The sequence below is a fragment of the Ictalurus punctatus genome, chromosome 19, assembly GCF_001660625.3.
Source record: "Ictalurus punctatus breed USDA103 chromosome 19, Coco_2.0, whole genome shotgun sequence".
NCBI classification, from domain to species: domain Eukaryota; kingdom Metazoa; phylum Chordata; class Actinopteri; order Siluriformes; family Ictaluridae; genus Ictalurus; species Ictalurus punctatus.
This window is the reverse complement of record NC_030434.2, coordinates 13,558,305-13,579,096: the sequence shown is the minus strand read 5'-3', so window position 1 is coordinate 13,579,096 and position 20,792 is coordinate 13,558,305. Positions and strand designations below refer to the sequence as shown.

Here is a 20,792-nt window from a genome sequence, read left to right as displayed (position 1 = left end):
ACTTCATAGACAGAGTAGACTGAGAGTTGGAGACAGATCCGAGTAAAACACACATACACACTCACACACACACACACACACACTCACACACACACACACACACACACACAGAGAGAGAGCATTCAGCATTATGGGCATGAAAGGGTGAAAAAATATATATATATAAAATATAAAATACTTAAAATAAAGACTAGTGGAGCAGTTTGTCACTATGTAACTGAACGTCACTAAAAGAAGATGTCCATCCATTCATCCATCCATCTTCTATACTGCTTATCCTTCCTTCAGGGTCAAGGGAAACCTGGAGCCTATCCCAGGGAGCATCGGGCAAAAGGCAGGGTACACCCTAGACAGGGTGCCAATCCATCGCAGGGCACAATCACATACACATTCACACACCCATGCATACACTACAGACACTCTGGACATGCCAATCAGCCTACCATGCATGTCTTTGGACTGGGGGAGGAAACCAGAGTACCCAGAGGAAACCCCCGCAGCACAGGGAGAACATACAAACTCCGCACATACAGGGCCAAGGCGGGAATTGAACCCTCGACCCTGGAAATTTGAGGCGAACATGCTAACAAAAGAAGATGTCGGTGTTGTAATTTTTATATCTTCAGTGAACGGAGGCGAGACCAATCAGACAGGGTTTTACAAGAAAATACATGGAAATACTTGTGTCTTATTGGCTGACAGATCTCAATTCTGCCAAAAGCTAGCTCACAGTCAGTGTCACAGGTTCATTTGTATTTTCATACACTTGTAATATAATAAAAGTTCTACATATACCTCTATATCTATTTTTTGATAGGCAACTAATTGAGGTGCTGATGACATGAAATAAAAATATTAAGATTGCCAAGAAGGTTATTTTTTTGTTACATTTATGTTGCCATTGGTTTGTGAATGTTTTTTTCAGTTTAATTGCTTTCTGGACTCTTCCATTAAGGACTTGGAATTGAGTCCAACTCTGCCCCTTTTGGACTCAATTGCTTAAGGACCTGGTCTCAACTCGAAAAAGCTGGACTCGGACCCAACACCTTCATTATGATTCCTCTATATTTAACCACTCCAAACGTCACACAAATGCATCCCTCATTTTGTGTCATCACATTTTATTTTCTACCAGATGCTATGGTGAGAGAAACAGGATTAACCACTTGGAATCATGCGTTTGGCCCATTTCAGTTTAAAAACTGCCAGCCAACTAGCTACACTCTGAGGATCAGGATATTGAGGTGGCAGCCTGTGTAGTACTGTGTAGGTTTATGCAGGAGGAGAAAAAGAAAGGTAGAGCTGGTTTTATAAGATGCAATGTCATTTGCTACCATGACTAGCACGTCATCATAATTTCAGTGGAACGGTCATAAAGGTATTTTGTTTCCTAAGCATATTCACATTATTAGTATGGCAAGATGGTTGATGGTAGATCCCTTGAATAATTAATTGACAGATTCTGAAAACTACCATTAATTCTACTACTGTCTGGTTGCCATACAAACTGCATGAGCATGTCACACATATTATTTTAATTGTACAGACCATGTGGTGATTTTATTTAGTATTCAATTTCATAATTTCCCTGAAATTGATGCTATCCTGACTGTTACTGACACACACACACACCTTTGTTGTACTATCCTTGTGAGGACCTTCCATTGACATGATGACATAAACCAAACCTTAACCTCAGTAAACCTTTTTTTCCTCATTTAATTTTCTAAATAAAATCTGCAGTTTTTGTAAAATAAATAAATAAATAAAATAAACTAAAAAAAATTAATAATAATAAAAAAAACATTTCTAGTGGACTAGTCTTGTTAAATGCCCCCACAATGTCAAATCTGACAGATATTCTCACTCTTGTAGGGACATTTGGACTCCATTAATTCATAAACACACACACACAAAGGAACACACAGAAGACACTGCCTTTCTTATGTGTGTGTGTTTGCTCTGGGTCCTCTCTAGCTGGAGGTATTAATCACGGTCAGAGGTTTACAGCAGAATAGCATGTGTAAGCTTCATTCTTCGTTTGATTGTGTGAAATGACCCCCGAGTTATATAATGTAACCTCATGTCCTGGTTCTATAGCTGCTGGTGATGACTCAGGGCGAAAAGTTACTGAGCTGCTCAATGTGTCTAACTTTTAGCAATGTAAATGTACTGAGCCATGGCTATGTGTGCATTCATGTGTTTGTGCAACAGCGTGTACACACACTCTAGGGCTGCCAGAACCAATTTCACAGTTCTCATCTTTAGTTGCATAATGTAAGTCTATGCAAATGCATTATTTTTGCTGATATTAAACCGGTCACTTGATGTGTCACTTGTGATAAAATCCATTGTTAAAAGCCCTATACAAATACAACTGAATTGAATGTAGAAAAATATATGCCATTTATAGCATTGTTTATGTTCCCATTTTTTAATTATGCATCACTCTTCTAAAAAAATCATCCTATAAGTGTTATTACTTGTAAAGAGTTTACAATTTCCAACAGACACTCATTGGAGTCACTCTTTTTCTGTTGGGCATTTAGAGTGTGTGTGTTTTGATCAGACAGTAATTCTGAAATCTATGAGTGAATGCTTGATCTCAAGCTGTGTTCATGAATTTTATGCTAACATCACACACATTTAACGTATATCAGCTCTTCTTCTTCCAAATGTGGACATCATTGGAAAGACAGATTTTTTTTCCAGAACAATAAACAAAGGTCAGCAGCCTCAAACATCCCTGCTGAAAAAAACAACAACAATAGAAGCCATCACAGAAATTCTGATGTTTTCCACCAGAAATACCATTACAAAGCATCAGCTAACCAATAAAACCATTACCATTACCATTATTGGTCCTTAATGTTAGACATTCATAGACATAACATACCACCAACAAAAGGCAACAAATTACCGGTAGAGACCGACAGGGACCATTGCAATTGCCCTTAAAATCAATACAATTCCCATTATATCCATTAAAACCATTATAAATTCTATGAGGGTTTCTACTCTTTCAGCAGGGATAACCATTGCATATTAAAATTCTATTTTAGCAACTCATTTCTTCTTTCACATATTTAATTTATTCTTAAAATATTTCAGAATAAAAAAGTATTTTCATGTAAATGATTCTAAGACTCTCTTAACTCTCTCTGTATGTGTCAACACTCTTGATGGTGGCACTGTGCAAACAAACACAAGCACAAAAATAAATTAGATAAAATCCATAGAGAAATGACTCATTTTTTTCTACACCTTTACAATACGATAGCAAATAGCGATTTTCATGGCCCCGCATACTAAAGTGGGATACAAAGTTCAGTTTTCTGTAATCGATCATTTCTTTTTTTTCCCCTCTGTATGCTGTCCTTTTTTCCATCCATCTGTTTAGTATAGAAGAAGTGGTCATGTGTGTGAAATGGGTGTTAAAGGAGAGCTGCTACTGCTGCAGGAGAAAGAGCAGGCTGCTGCAGGCCGGCATGAAACAGCTTATTATCCACATTCTATTACTGCCATTCCCACCACATTATTCATGTTAAATAAGGTTCTCTACAAAGATACAACATAGAAAACTGTTAAATATATAACTGTAGGCCTTTCAAAATGATTTCTGACTCCTTTTCCGGCAATTTGAAATGATGGTATTGTTTGTTTCTTTTTTCTTCCATATATTCACTTTTTTGTCCATTAAGGATCAACACTTGTACTCTTTAACTGTGACCAACCATGCTTATTGCAAATTGTCCCAAAGTTTGCTACTGAAAAAATGCAAATCTCATTTTCTTTATACACATTATATATGTATACAGTGCCTATATTTCCAGATTCAAAATACAGTGGGTTCAGTTCAAGAAAAAAAAAATTATGCAAAGTATTAAAGGTACTACTGGAATTTAGTTAATTTTGATCAGTTCATTTGCACAAAGCAATTCTTCAATTCCAGTGCTTTAACTTGGTGGACATGATAACAGGGCTTGGTGTCTTAATTTCTCCTCGCTCAGCCCTTCCTCTCTGAACTCCGTTTGTTAAGGTATTGTTTGTTTAGCTGTTTGTTACTTTTCCTCTTTGGTCAGTAAAACTTGTTTGAGTGCCAAAGGTGGACTCCAGCAGAAGGCCTATTCACAGAGCGTGTGGGTCAGAACCTAAGATCTGGCCTTGACAAGGGTGTAGACATCCAGCGAGCCTTAAAGAACACAAAGCCCTTCACAAGCAGCAGTCCTGCAGGCTCTAGGGTGCTCTGTGTGAGATGCTGTGTGGACGTATGTCCTCCGTGGCACTAGGGGGCGCTGCCCATTTACAAAGCGGAGCTACAGACAGGCAGTTGGAGGTGGATGTTGAGCTGATGACAGACAGCAAGTTATCTACAGCAGGCGGGCAGGAGCAAAGAGCTCGTCGGGCTATAGAGTCCACATGAAGCTCTCCACACCATTAGAACTTCGGCCAGTGTTAGGAGACCTGTAGACATACAAACACAATGAACACATTTAGATGAATGCATCTAGGTGTATTTACTTAGCAATGCAAGTTCCATGGAAAACTGTTAAATATATTTAGTTAAATATAAACTGTAGGCTTTTCAATCTGAAAACACTTTTAATCACTTCTGGCTCCTTGTCTGGCAATCTGCATTTATGGTTTTTTTTTTTTTCTTCATATATTAACTATTCTCTGATGAGGATCAATGGTTGTTAACTGCAACCAACCATGACTATTGTAAACTGTACCAGAGGTTGCTGGTCCCTTAATTTCACTTATATATACTGTATTAGCAACGTAAACAATATATACAGAATTAGCAGCAGCATGGTGGCACACTCACTGTTCCTGGTATAGGCACTGCAACCCTGACCAGGATAACGTGATTAATCAAGATGAATGAATGCTGGAATAAAAATTGTTTGGGGATACTCCTGTTGACAACTGCAACCCCAATTCTAAAAAAAAGTTTGGATGCTGTATAAAATGTAAATAAAAACAATGCAATGATTTGCAAATCTCATAAATCCATGTTATTCACAATAGAACATAGAAAAGATATAAAATGTTTTAAATGAGGAAATTTAGCATTTTAAGAAAAAAATAAGTTAATTTTGAATTTAATGGCCGCAACACATCTAAAAAAATTTGTGACAGAACAACAAAAGGTTGGAAAAGTAAGTGTTCCTAAAAAGAAACCGCTGGGGGTTAATTGGCAACAGGTCAGTAACATGATTGGGTATAAAAAGAGTATCTTAGAGAGGCAGAGTCTTATGTGAAGCCATATGGTAGCATGATCCAGAAATGCCGCCATCTTCTCTGGGCCAAAGCTCATTTAAAATGGACTGAAACAAAGTGGAAAACTGTTCTGTGGTCAGACGAATCAAAATTTTAAATTATTTTTGGAAACCATGGATCCCACGTCCTCTAAACTAAAGAGGACTAAAGAAGAGAGGGACCATCTGGCTTTTTATCAGTGCTCAGTTCAAAAGCCTGCATCTCTGATGGTATGGTTGTGCATTAGTGCCTATGGAATGGGCAGCTTGCACAGCTGGAAAGGCACCATTAATGCTAAAAGGTATATACAGGTTTTAGAGCAACATATGCCTCCGACCAGATTACATCCCATCTTAACTTCTGAAAGACTCTGCCTCTCTAAGATACTCTTTTTATACCCAATCATGTTACTGACCTGTTGCCAATTAACCTCCAGCTGTTTCTTTTTAGTAACGTTTACTTTTCCAGGCTTTTGTTGCCACCTCAACTTTTTTGAGATGTGTTGCGGCCATCAAATTCAAAATGACCTTTTTTCCCCCTTAAAATGGTTAATTTCCTCAGTTTAAACATTTGATGTTTTCTATGTTCTATTGTGAATGATATTCTGTTTTTATTTATATTTTACACAGTGTCCCAACTTTTTTGGAATCGGGGTTGTATGTGCTCTTAACTGGGAGTGTAAATAACAGATTTAGTGTTAGTGAAGTTAGTGTAACTGGGACTAAAATAACTTTTTTGTTGTTTTTGTAACCTCTTGCAGCACACAGTTTTCTGTACAATGTGTATATATGTGGTGACTTGCCAACGTCTGCATGTACTGCCAAAATCTGCCCCTTTTCACTGCTTTAGATGTAATCTGACCTAATTAAAGGTAAAGGTAATTAAAGGTAAGATTTAGCATTAACAATGAGAGTGATAAAAACAATGCATTCATTTTTTACATCAGTCTCATCAAATCCGAGCAGCTTAGCAAGCAAACTAGTAGGTGAACTGAATTTTAACAGATTTGTACATGTGGTATTGAACATTGCTGATTCTGCCCACTTTCGTTCTAGTTGAGTGGCGTGGCTGGCTGGGAAACATGATACATATATATATATATATCTATATATCTATATCTATATCTATCTATCTATATATATATATATATATATATAAATTTGATAATGTGTTTTATTACTCATTACTTTTAATTTTTTAAAATTTCTACTGGCCCTTTTTCAGAGCATTTCAGGTGCAACTGCCCTGTAGTCTGTTGACATTCGATGCCAGAGGTCAAATGAATCTCATGCCTTATGTCAACTGTTTAACTGTCGCTTGCTACTTCATTGAACTGTCAAGTTATTTTGCTACCGTGGGAATACTGAGAAATCTCTATGCCATCTGGATGATGCCTGGTCCTCTGCCAATGAGATAAGGCCATCGAATGCATGCAAGATGGCACATGTCTTTAATAACAATGAACTCTTGACAACTGCATTGGGACCAAACTGGCACTGGAAAGGCAGGTGTTGTCTTAAAAATGACCATGTTTAACTATAAAGCAGCAGGGATGGAGCAATCAAGATTCAGAATGAACCCAATTTAATAGGCAAATGACACATGCTCAGGGGGAAAAGTAATTGAATGATTGTGAAGACCTGGAGCTAAAGACAAGGACACATTTCTAAAACACCTCAGTAACCTTTAGGTAATTAAATCCACAATATAAGCACTGACAGTACACAAGTGTACATTAATTCTATCCATGCTATTCTTTGGTGATTAAAGATGAGTAATTTCCATATCTGTAAATTTTCATTAGCACAGAAGAAAAGCTGATTTTTGAGGGCTTATGTGAAGGAATGCTTCCTTAAATTCTTTAATTACAGCCGTTCTTTAAGCTGGTGAATGACATTTCTTGCTTAAGTCTCCTTATCCTTGTGCAGCCCAAAATAAACTTCTCAAAAAAGGCTGGAACATTCATGGATTTACAAAACTGAAACTATTTCCAGGCTGCCCATTAAACAATGGAGTGGGGCAGTAAACAGCAAGTAGTAATAGGTGGAATTCTGTGTTAGGTTGGTGTCTATTCAAACAAAGTGGGCCAGGAGCAGGTGGGTGTGCAGTTTGAAGTGGGTCTGCATCAGGAGTAGTTTAGGACAATAGCGGAGGTGCAGATTGAGCCCTTTTGAAGAACCCTTCCTTTTCTCCTATGTCTTCACCAAATAAGTCAATCACCCTGGCCAGGACGACTCCACAGGACACTGAGGCATACCTAAACATATTTGAACAAAAGGGCTTGGGTATGTGGCTGGCCCAGGGACTAGTGGGCTTCCTGAATAAGGCAGTGATGACCAGGGAATCCCAGCTAGTGGCCCAAAGTCTACACCCAAGAACCAGTTAATCTACCTGACAGTGAGGAGAGCAGTCCTGGAGCAAGTTGACTAGACTAGAACTTCATCACTATTGGTTCTGAGAGATGACACTGGCATAGGCTCTTTGTATTTGCCCAGAGGCTTCTGTACTCCTGCAGACAATTTATGAGGCTAACCCTGTGAAGCCAGAGAAGACTGTTGAAAGGGTGGTGCTGTTACAGTTCACAACCAAAAGTATCTTTGACCCTTCACCAAGACCATGCCCATGCCTCAGTTTGTGAAACTACATGGACTGGCATACTTGCTGGGATGAAACTGGTAGGTGGGCTTCCTGAGGGAGCAGTGATAGGACATTGCACACCATATCACTATCTGTTACGATTTGTTAGGTCCTTCTGAACACATTCCTCTGGAGTGGTTCCATAGCATGACGACAATGTGAAGACCATTTTTACCATGCCTGTGACAGTCTGCAGCAATATATGGACTGGCACACATGCTGCTGGGCTTGAGGGCTCCCTTACCTGTGTCAGGCATTGAGGGAATATAACAAGGTGGGGGTGTTGTTGGGCATGGGTTTGTATTATCGGGTGGGGTTTAAGGCAAACCAGTGGAGTAATAACTGATATGACACACTTCAAATTGATTTCTTGCATGTGTTTTATATTCATTTCCTTTCTCCCTCTGTCTGACAGCAGAGCTGTGTGTTTGTGAGTTTGTGACAGTGGAGCAGAGCAGAGCAGCTGGAAGCCGCTAGTTTGGTTTCATTTGTTTGTTTGTCTTTGTGTGATGACGTTGCTAGTGTGCTGTGTCTGAAGCCAAGGGGCGAGTTGAGTGGGGTGCTTGTTAAGGGGCACTCTTTGACAGAGATGAGTTCTGTTTTCAGCATGAGAAAATGCCCTCATCGACGGTAAATATCACACACATCGTTTTCTTTTACTACTTTAAAGATGTACTCTATAAGAAACAACTCCATTAATGTTAATGCTCTAGCCAACTGATATGACATACACAGCTTGATGAATTAATGATCTATATTTTTTAGACTAGTTTAAGAAAATGTAATGTTTTAGCATTTTAGCCCATTCCCTGATACTCATTTGGTAAATTGCTACAACCGCAAGCCCTTGTAACCCTTGTAGTTACTGGAGTTAAATTAATAGATTTCCAACTTGTATGTATGCCATAGTCCAACACTGAGTCTTGGACAAACTTCTCCAACACATTCATCTTGTCAAAGCAGCAGTGTTGAGGTTCATGGGAACCCACACTCACACTTTATAAGTCACTACTGTCTTACTGCTTTGAATGAGGGTGGTGGCTTTAGACGTTTTTACTTCGTAGAGGGGCTGCCTCACAACCATCTTTCCGACCTTCTGAAGGTTTCAGAAGCCTGTTTGGAAAGCATAAACTTTTACTCTCAGTTCATGAGGAGATGAATGTATGAATATAAAATAGTTTTCAGTTGATCTGCTGCATATATGTCTATAAAGTAGTTTTCATTTCACTAAGGCATACAGTAAAATGCCCATGGAGCAATGCGTACAAGCAGTTATTAAAGTAAACCTGACTAAATATGGTATGTCAAAATTCTATTTAATAGTCAGGTAGAGAAGTTGTTTGTCCTTTTGTCTTCGTAAACATAGACATTGGTAAGGCTTTAACAGCTTTGAGACACAACTCATATAAAATAAGTGGTTTCCTAAAAGCACAATATCATGTCAAGACACAAATTCATTTTATCCTAAATGCCACAGATGGTCCCACTGCTGGGGCCTTTTGAGCACTAGGATCAATTGATCTACTCCAAAACGCATCCTCCCGTGAGCCAAGAAAACATCCCACAGAAAAGGAGGGCTGCTAAATTTTGCTTGGTGCCTGTGGGACATTTTGGAAGCAGGCAATAGCTTCGTGGGTGAATTGTGTGAGAAGGCAAAGATACATTCACAAGTGAAGCCAAAAAGAGGAAGAGACTGTTATTCACAGCACATATGGAGGTTTTCACCTGCGTGTTCCATACAGTAAACAAGCCCAGTGGAGCATATGGCCTCAAGCTGACATTTTGCCTAAATGAACTTGCATGACTTTGCATCCTCAAATGTCGCAGAGAGGCAAATTGTCTAACCACCTTAACCACTCATTTGTTGGGAATATCTTTTTAATGGAATGAATTTGTCATCTTTTCCCTAACTGAAAGGACTGTGTGTCTGTTCCTATATTTCCTGTATCTTGAAGTAACACTTGTGGAGTTAAATAAAATCCAGCAGCTGGAATGGATGATACAGTAGCTTGAGTGAGGTTTAATCCCTGCATTTGGATATGATCATCTTGCTGACTTTGGGTAATGAGGGCAGCTCTGAACCGGAAATAACGTTTCTTTAATCAATCTTATCATGTTGCTGTTTAAGGATATGTTTTAAATTTATCCAATAAACACCAAAAGCAGTAATACACTACCTTCTCAGTATGCATAAAAAATAATTTCTGATCAAATATGTAATTACATTTACACACTATTTTGGTGGTGCAAGTTTAACTGGGGTAAATCCATTCCTTACAGGTTATTTTATTGCCCAGATCTGCCATGTCTATATATATATATTTTAATCTCTTCAGCCCTGATAAAATTCCAACCTGACTTTCCTACTGGTTTTCTATAATCTGTCTAAAATCTCCCATCTAAAATATCTCTGCTACTTGAGTCTAGAGTGGAAAGGTATTTACTCAGCTGATTCATACTGTATTCAGTCTTTTTTGTGTGTGTATGATGGATGCTTTGACAGTACAGTATGTCTCAAGAATGTAGCTAGTATTGGTCATTATCACTTTGTCTCCACACTGTCTTTATTGGAACTCCATTAGTAGGAAAAGGAAACAATCCAGCTAAAAATGTGATGAAGCAGATGAAAAGGCATATTTCACCACTTATATAAATCAAATAGATCTTATATTTCAGGTTCTTCAAAGTAGCTATGATTACCACCTTGCAAACTGAGGTGCTTCTGATGTTTCTCCAACATACATAACATATTCAGATATACACTATATGACCAAAGGTATTGGGACACATCATCATCATGCTCATAAGGGTTTTTTGAACATTGCATTCAAGATTTGGTCCCCCTTTTGTTGTTATAATAACCTCCACTATCCTGGGAAGGCTTTCCTCTAGATTTTGGAGCATGGCTGTGGGAAACTGCCCATTAAGCCACGAAAGCATTAGTGAGGTTGGGCACTGATGTCGGGCGAGAAAGTTTGGGTGCAGTCGGTGTTTCAGTTCATAGTTCCAACGGAGAACTACCATAAATTTCTTAGTAAGTAAAATAGATAACTTACATATTTGCAATTACGGGGGGGGGGGTAAATGTCTTGATACATCAATAGGGTCTTTATAACAAATAAGTGTACATATACACATGTGCAGTACAACAAAATTCTTTTCTACATATATCACAGCTAGAAAGCTGGCATCAGAGCAAAGCTTTAGCCACGAATGCTGCATCTTTGGAACAGTTGAGGGGTAAAGGTTTTGCTCAGGGGCCCAATAGTAAGAATATGGCAGTGCTGGTATTTAAACTCTTGACCCTCTGATAAATAGCCACAGTGCAAATATTGCCCACTAAACCTTTCGGTATGTTTAATAAGAAACATAAGATTTGTATTAGATGTAACTGTTGTGAAAATGCAGCTGACTTTGCATACTGTTTAATCACTTCTCCATTTTAATTGGCTACATTTGGGTAAAGACTATTTGATAATGCTCTTGTAGAAGGTGTAGAAGAAACTATTTAAAGAATTTTTATCTTTAATTCGGTCTTTCGCTGATAAGTGAGTAAAAATTATATGTGAGAACAATTCTTATTCTTATTAATTTATTTTGATATGTTGGAGTTACTCATAGCCCAAACTGCAATGGTGAAGGTGTTGTGAGAATATAAAGGTACTAATGCTAAGAAATTTTGTAATCCTTTATCTATCCTAACAATTTGAATGTTGGGCAGATAGTTTTATTTCCAGCATGTGTTACTAGACCAGTTAGTTACAATATCACATAGCTATATGTGCAGCAAGTATCTCCAGTGTTGTCACGTTGTCAGCAATAATAATGTAATGATCCACATTATGTTGCTCTAACATTCATGCTTGACCTTTTAGGACTTTGAGGATGTATGAAGAGAGGACATATGAGCAAACTGAACATTAATGTTTCGAAAATCAATGAGCTGGCCTAATGCGTGGATCTATTTTTTCCACCTTCTCCTGAAGTATACACCTGGGGCTCTAGCTCTAAGGACAAATAGGACATCTTTTATCATCACACAATCCATTATGGTACCTCCACACATTCTTAAATAGATCAGTTTGTCTAGGTGCATTTGTCTTAATTAGAGCTTTAAAGCTGAAGAGGTATGTACGTTGCTATGCTCACAAGACTGTGCGCTTTGCATTGTTTTGTGAGGAATGAGCAAGGAGATTCCCACTGCATCATAGTTGCTCACATGACAATTATCAATGCTGACTGTCTCTGGAGATCAGGAGCTCTTCTGGCTAAATCTGAGGCACAGTGTGTGGTTTACCTGCGAAAGCAACACCTGATTTAGTGTTGTTGCGGCAGTTACAAAACAAATAAATAAAAGACGTCTCTTTCAACTTCTTATTGCTTTTATTTGATGAAGCTCACTTAGTAACAAATAATGAGAGATGAGAAGCTGGCTGAGCACTTATGTATACTGCTTTTTCAAGCTCACGCTGAAAGGTGGTCTGGAATGCAACACAGAAGAGTGTGAAATGCAAAGAATTTGCAATCCATGTAGATGCATTCAACAAGCGTCCTTTTTTATTTTAAATTTTTCAGTCTTTTCACTCTTTTTCAAAGTTGTACTGATTTGATAATCATATCCGTTCGACTTTATTAAGCATGACCCAAATTGTCCTAAATATAACTTGGAGGAAGCCTTGTCTGATATTAACTCTCCAGTGTATTCCCTATTTTCCAGTGAGACTCAAAATGGAGGCAGTGGGCCTGGACTGCTGACTTGGCGGATAATTGTTGGCAGAGAAAGTTAATGGTCTGCAGCGGCCGAGAGAGCATTTGCATGGAAAAGCAGCTGTCGTCTCAACGGCCGCTCTGTTCAATCCAAGGTTTGGGATGTGTCCTGAGGTGCCAAGCAGGCCCAATGGGATCAATTACGCAGGCCCCAGCATGCCATTTTCTGCACTACGATCTCAACTGGATGCCTCCACTTCCAAAATAAAAAAAAAACCCTCATTTTTAACAAACACTAATGAACCAGTTGCATGAACACATCCTGAATTCATTGACCATCCCTTATTATTCATCACTCTAGCCTGGTACATGTTAGATCAGGCTTAGGGAACAGCTTGTTTAGTCCCACACCAAAGACCAAAGAACACCAAAGTGCAAGCAGCATTCATTCCAGAGTCTCAGCTGTAGAAAAATAGCTGATCACGATAATCATTAGCACTTGCTTTCTGTGAATGTTGCAGTCTTATTTCCTGTGATTAATCAGAGACTAAAAAAAGGGGGGGTCATTTACAAAAGAACTTGCTTATGTTCACATATGATGATCTGAGGGGTTTCTCATCTTTTAATTTGTGTTAATGTAATTTTTGGATATATATATATTTATTAGTCAAAGATGAAAAAGGTTTGCACTGTAATATGATATCATCTCATCACGAGTAACAGCTACATCCTGGTTAGAGTTGTGGTAGATAAACACTGGATGTGAAGCAGGAATGCACCAGCATGGAATGCCAGTCAATCACAGGGCACCATGCACATACACACACAACTTCACACTTTCATAAACACCACGGGGCAATCCACATACTGCCATGTTTTGGGAGGTGGGAGAAAACCAGATAACCAGGAGGAAACTGCATCATACAATATACACTATATGGCCAAAAGTATGTGGACACAGGACCATCACACTCACCACGTTGTGGTTCATCTGTTGGCACAAAGTTGAAAGCACACAATTGTCTAGAATGCCTTTGTATGCTGTAACATTACAATTTCCCTTAATTGGAATAAGAGACCCAAACCTGTTCCAGCATGACAATGCTGTGCACAAAGCGAGCTCCACAAAGACATGGTTTGCCAAATTTGGAGTGGATGAACTCAGGTCGGGCTGCATCAACTAATCGATAAAATCTATAATAATCGATTATGAAAATCGTTGTCAACGAATCTCATTATCGATTACTTGGTCTGCGCACGGCACGGGGGAGATTTACTAATTACGTTACTTCTCTTCTGAAAACACACTTCAGAGAATAAATACTAAAGTTGTGTCCCAAATTAAGTACTCTACATTACACTATGCACTGTGTACTGTACTGTCTAGTGTGTGGATTTTAGAAAGGTAATATCATCTAAAATGGAACACTAGCGGATTTTTTAATAACTGGAAGTATAAGCCGCTTCCTACATGACATCATAGCACATAATGTGACAGCGCTAGCTTTAGCCTAATACCCAGAGTCACCATACATGACTTTCTTTTCTCTCAATGACCATCAGACGGAGGCGAAATCGTCAAGTGACTGAGGAAGAAAATGTGCGACCTCCAAGTCCTCTAAGGCAGTGAAGCATTTTATATTAAACACAGCGGAGAAGATTTATAAACTTTATTAAGCGGAGTTTGTGTAGCACAAGCACGACAGTGATGCTGTCGCGTATTGCTTAAAAGGTTTATTTTATTTTAAGTTTATTGTCATTATATGCTGTATCAGTGTAACTTATGTTCTTTATTATAACGGAAGTGATCTATTAGTAATGAGGCCGCTTTACTCCTCACACACAGTGTAGACGCGGTGATACAGAGTGTAGTGCGAGTAAGATCTGTAATGTCTAATTAAAACACTATGATCAAAAGTAAACACAAGTAAAATAATATTCCTTAAGACAGTGAGTTTTTATGACTAATTTAGAACTGTAGTTTAATTCTGTGCTTTTTGTGCATCCATAAAAAGTAATGCATATATATAATTCAGTGCCATAAAAAATGCATATATATATATATATATATATATATATATATATATATATATATATATATATATGCATTTTTTATGGCACTGAATTAAACTACAGTACTAAACGAATAATATATATTCTGATGTGTGTCTGGGTGTATTGGGATCTTTTCAGTCTTATATAATTAGACATAATTATATAATTAAACAGTTGTGTAATGTTTTAGTCTTAAGTTTATATCTTGTAACACTCAGTTTGTGGATTTAATTTTAAATAAACGGAAAAATGGTACTGAAAGTTTGCCGCGCCCCATCCAAATAAATAAATAAATAAATAAATAAATAAATAAATAAATAGCCGGCCAACTAATCGATTATGAAAATAATCGTTAAGTTGCAGCCCTAAACTCAAGTGGCCTTCACACAGCCCTGACACCCCCAACCCCAAGGAGCACCTTTAATGCAGACTGTGCCTCAGGTTTCCTCGCCCAATATTGGTGCCTGCCCTCAGTAATGCTCTGAGGCTGAAGGAGCTGAAATCCCCACAGCCTCCCCAGAAGAATGGAGGTTATTATGGAGGCAAATGGGGATCAAATTCACTGTAACACATTTCAAGTATGTAAACTTACAAACAAAAATTCACCTGCTGCCTTAAAAACCACAAGCAAACTCAATTTGAAGATGACCTTTGTTTCAACTCAAAAGTAGTCACAAATAGTCAGGACAATGGATTACTTTAAGTTTAATTTTTGAAAAATTATGACCTTTGGAGTTATAATATCCAAAACCTGTTTGTAATGACAGCTTCAAGACGCTTCCTCTATGAAGAAATTAATCAGCCGCAGTATTCAGGTGTGATTTTGGCCCATTCTTCTAAACATATTGTCTTTAAATCTTGTTCAATTGGATTCAATTCAGGTGATTGACTGGGCCATTCTAACACCTTGATTTTTTTTCTCTGAAACCAATTGAGAGTTTCCCTTGCTGTATGCTTTGGATCGTTGTCCTGCTGGAAGGTCCACCCACGTCTCACCTTCATCATCCTGGTGGATGGCAGCAGATTCTTCTCAAGAATCTCCCGGTAAAGGGCTTTATTCATCGTCCCTTCAAATGATGCGGTTCCTTCAACGGGGCCACAGTGGTTCAGGTGATAGAGCAGGTTGTCCACTAATCGTAGGGTTGGCGGTTCGTTTCCTGGCCCATGTGACTCCACATGCCGAAGTGACTTGGGCAAGACACTGCACCCCAAGTTGCTCCCAATGGCAAATTAGCGCCTTGCATGGCAGCTCTGCTACCGTGAATGGGTGAATGAGACAGTGTAAAGTGCTTTGTAAAAAAGCTCTATATAAGTGCAGACCATTTACCATTCAACTATATGAAGTCTGCCAGTACCATACGATGAAAAACAGCCCCACACCATGATGCTCCCACCTCCAAACTTCACTGTTGGTGTAGTGTTTTTAAGGTGATGTGCAGTGCCATTTCTTCTCCAAACATGGTGTGTAGTGTGACAGACAAAAAGTTCATTTTTGCTCTCGTCTGATCAGACTACACGCTCCCAGTATTTCATAGGCTTGTCCAAATGAGTTGTAGCAAACTTTAAACGAGCTTTGACATGCCTTTTCTTTAGTAATGGAGTCTTGCGGGTGAGCGTGAGCAGTGCAGTGCATTGCCTATTGTTTTCTCTGTGACGATGGTACCTGCTGCCTCCAAGTGTTTCTGGAGCTCTTTCCGAGTGGTCCTTGGCTCTTGGGCTACTCTTCTGTCTATTCTTCTGACTCCCTGGTCAGAAATCTTGTGAGGAGCTCCTGTGCGTGGCCGGTTGATGATGGAGTGATGTTGCTTTCACTTGCGGATAATGGCCCCAGTGGTGCTTACTGGAGGATTCTTTTTACATCATGAGATTTTTCTTGTGTGACACCTTGGTAACGAAAAGCTTTTATAGACCATCAATTTACTAATCCATCTGATATTAATTTGCACAGATAGGAGGTATAATTACTTACAGATTTCAGCTGGTTCCTTGCCGTACCTTACCTTGGAGAACTGCTTTTTCTTAGCGTGTATAGAACTTTTTTCTTGTGACATTTCACTTCAATACACATAACTTTATTTATGGACTTTAATTTTGTGAATTCTTTATATTTCTGGATTTCTTGAGTTAATACTGATGTCTGGTGAAAATTTCATATGAATAGCCTCATTATAAATGTATTTACTGAACATTTTTTCAATACTTATTTCCCCCACTGTAAATTATTTATTTATTAATTCTGTACATTGCTTATTTATTAATTCTCCTCCTTGTAAGAAAATCAGCGGTGTCATCAACCATCTAAACTGTAACTGTGTCAAGATTTGTGTTGAAGTTACTGTTTCTGAGATGCTGTATTCTCAGCCTCAGCTCAGAGCACAAAGCCTCTGTGGGCTCAACACTTCCAGGTATTTGTTGGGCTAAACATAACTACATTGTGAACTTTTAAATAATATTAAACAATTTATGAATATTGGATTAAGTGCTTACTGAAGGTGAATAAAAGATCCTAAAAAATGGGTACTTGTATTTCATCTGCAAATGAAATTTTTGTTAATTACATTTTTGCTCAGTTTGGTGTGATGCAATGTAAAATCCAGACAAATTATAGTATTTCAAAATAAATAATAATTACAAAGTTTCTTACAGGAACCTCTTTAACAGCAACATACTAAAGTTTGACAGTAATATATATGTCTGTGTTTTTTTTTATTATTTTTTTTTTTACAATAATTTTATACTATGCAATTGCAATTGGCTATATTTCTGTTAATCCTATTAAACAAATGTTTTTTTAATTAATTTTATGTAGTGAAATACATATTTCATATTATTTACCATTTTATGCTGTTTTACTTTAATTTAATTGTTAACCCCACAAATTTATGCTTCCAAAGATAATTATAATACTACTGTTGCCCCAGCTTTTTGAAAATTATGGTAAGGCATCTAAACTACGCCAAAACCTCCAAGCGTGGCACTTTTCTCCATGTACATGAGCTCTCTAAATCATGCCTTTTTCTGGCATGCTGTCAAATCTGATAAAAATTACCATTTCTACAGATAACGCTGTGGAAAATCAGAGCCTCTCACCATCATCTTCTCTCAGAAGCAGCATGGAGGAGAACATGTGCTCCTGAAGTGTTCTGATTTGGAAATGACTTGAATGAGTTAAATGAACCTCATGCTAATAGAGCGTAATGTTCTCTCTCTCTCTCTCTCTTTCTCTCTCTCTCTCTCTCACACACACACACACACACACACACACACACACACACACACACGCACATAGACATACACATATAGTCTTTACTATGTCATCTCTCCAATTTGTCAATTTATTCATAAACCGTTTTCTGTCTCAAGCTCATGCACCAGTTCCTTTGAATTGTTCTACACAAAATTCCTTGATTACAAACGTCCAGATAAGCCCCTAACTAAATGATGGAACAGTAACAGTAAACTGTTTTTAATGTTTAACCATTAGATTATGAGGATGATGATCATTATTTATTATTATTATTATTATTATTATTGTTAATACTACTACTACTACTACTAATAATAATAATAATATATGACTACAAATAAGACAGTTCAAAGTGGTTATGTATTGTTTCATAGTGGCACTTCACTTTTTAATCCATTCTGAATTTGATGCTGTGGCAATAAACACTCTCACCTTTGCTCATATTTTTTATTATTATTATTTTTTAATTATTTCTTTTATTTTATAGACAAGCCTCAATGTCAGATCACTAACCAGACCAGTTTAATGTATCTCCCCCTTTTGCTAGTCTTTGATCTGATGAACGTCAGTTAAATAATTTGCATAACTGCATATGATTAAACTGAAATAGAAAATGGTTAAACCGCAATTGAAATTCTTCCACAGAAGCCAAGTATTTATGTTGAGAAAACTAGAGCTGCTGAACTACAGCCAGGTTTTTTGTTCTTGATTGGCTTTGCTACAGTATATTATTTTTGCCAGTGCTTGGTCCGGGCCGGAATTAAATGCTTTACTGCTCGGTAGCTGGAATCAGATATTAGTTACTTTATTCTCCAAAGAGGAGCAAATCACAAATAAGTTCATTTTAATGAGTGTTTATTCTTATCTAGCATCGAGTTACACCTGGGTTTTATTATGAATGGTAATTTAGCTGAAAATAGCATTCACCCCTGCTCTCTCTCTCTCTGTACAATAGCAATGAGGTCTAGCAAAGTCTACTGAAAATTGTTTATCTCAGTAGTAGTCAGTTTAAATTGACTTTTCGTAGCTAATACTTTTTTGTAGCTATAAATCACACTTGTCTCTTTTGTCTGTATGTAATAATATACAATACTAATATGCACGTTGTCTTGGATTTGCTACTTTATAAAACACAGTATAATATCATGTAATTGAGCTCTTTTTGAGAGAGTCCACCTGTTACTACAGTATCCCTGAATCTGTCCTATTCAAACCTGTCTATTAAAACTTGGCATGGCAGCTACTTCCACTTAATCCCAAGCAAAGGGGAAAAAAATGGAATCTAGGATGGATCTGTGCCAAGAAACATACACCCTGAAAAACTATACATAAACACTTACACACTCTCTCTTTCTCTTGCACTTACTCAGACACACCCCAGTCAAGAATAACAAATGAAAGTGTTAATGGCCTTATTCTCTATACATGAGCACACATTTAATTAAGCTCTCTTGGACTTCTGGTCCTGGAGGGTTGTGAATAGGGGTTTATGGAAATGGCCTTCTCAAAATAATTGTGACTCAAATAACAAACTCCTGATGACTTAACCCTTAACTTAATACTGTAGCACCCACTGAAATCGGAATACATTGGAATGGCCGTAGTGGTCGCCACACGGGATTCCTGGCCGCCATCTTGCTCAGTGCTTCATGGTGACATGGAGGTTTAATCTGCAGAATTTTATTCCCATTCATTCTAATCAAGCAGTCTCTTGACCATTCAATTAATATGTACATACAGTAAATATGATTAATATATGCATAAATACACATCAGTATTTATACATACTGTTATTAATGTGCATATTATTAAATTGTCCATTACTGATATGATTTGTAATTAAAAAAAAAATTGCATGACAATGTATAACATTTGAAAATGGAAGGAAAAAATTATTACAGAATGTCTGTATATACTTCAAGGACCTCAGCGAACTTACGTAATACAAGCCATTAGGGTTGGTTAATAAGCAATATATTCAAAACATTCAGACAAAAATCCCAGACATTTCTCAGGCACTACCTTGTGATACAACCTTCCAAGTGACTTTACAGACTACCTTTAGCTATTGTATTAATCACATTTTTATTTTCATGTTCATGTTGTTAAATGAAACCAAGCTGTATTGTGATAATTATCTGATCAGTACTCACATGCAAAAATGGATGTAAACCCGTCATTTAAATTAGTGTATATACAGTTCACTGTCCTTGAAAGATAACAGTCCTATTCAGGGTCTGTCTCACTGATTGATTTAATCCAAGGTTCTGAAGTTGGACAATGTGATGATGTCTTAGAGTGCAGAATATTTCTACCAGAAGCCTGATCAGGTTGATGGTATGATTGTCAATGCCGTCTTGAGTTTCAGCAGCATAGTCTGCCATGCCATTTCCAAACACACCCCTGGCTCCAATATCTGACAAGACTCTGTACTGGACATGGGAGAAGACACTCTTCCTTGTTAGGACATTGCTGTCCGCTAGCTCTCTGAGATGCATTTCCACAGCTCTCACTATGGTAACTACTCCCTCAGATGGCATAATAAGTCCTCCATTGGTCTTCAACTGAATAAAGTAGTATGAGGAGCTATATCTTGGAGGTGGTTCTGAAGTCATGAGTCACCCTGCAGGTAGAGCATGAGACTTTCAGTGGTGCCTTCCTAACCACCCAACCTCCAATGCATACAAGGATGTTGTCCAGGGTTGCCAGGACTTCCTGGTTTGGGAGAACAAAGTCTTGGTCCATTATAATAATTTGCTTACCACATATGTCGTACCGCATTGAAAAATAATTCAATGTGATTTTGGCTATATTTGTACATAAGGATATATCTCAAGGTTTCAGGTATAACAGATCTTGTGTCAGGTCCCGAACAACCTAAATT

At 37.8% G+C, this 20,792-nt stretch overlaps 1 protein-coding gene across 3 annotated transcripts in view; it reads right to left on the bottom strand.

The window, feature by feature from the left end:
- Positions 1–248: 248 nt before the first annotated feature.
- Positions 249–20,792, bottom strand: part of tafa5 (TAFA chemokine like family member 5) — a 143,019-nt gene continuing 122,475 nt past the window's right edge. For all 3 annotated transcript variants that reach the window (XM_053688329.1, XM_017494916.3, XM_017494917.3), the window contains one exon: positions 249–4,464. In XM_053688329.1, the coding sequence (XP_053544304.1) occupies positions 4,456–4,464 (9 nt within the window). In that variant the 3' untranslated portion in view covers positions 249–4,455. The remainder of the gene's footprint in view (positions 4,465–20,792) is intronic.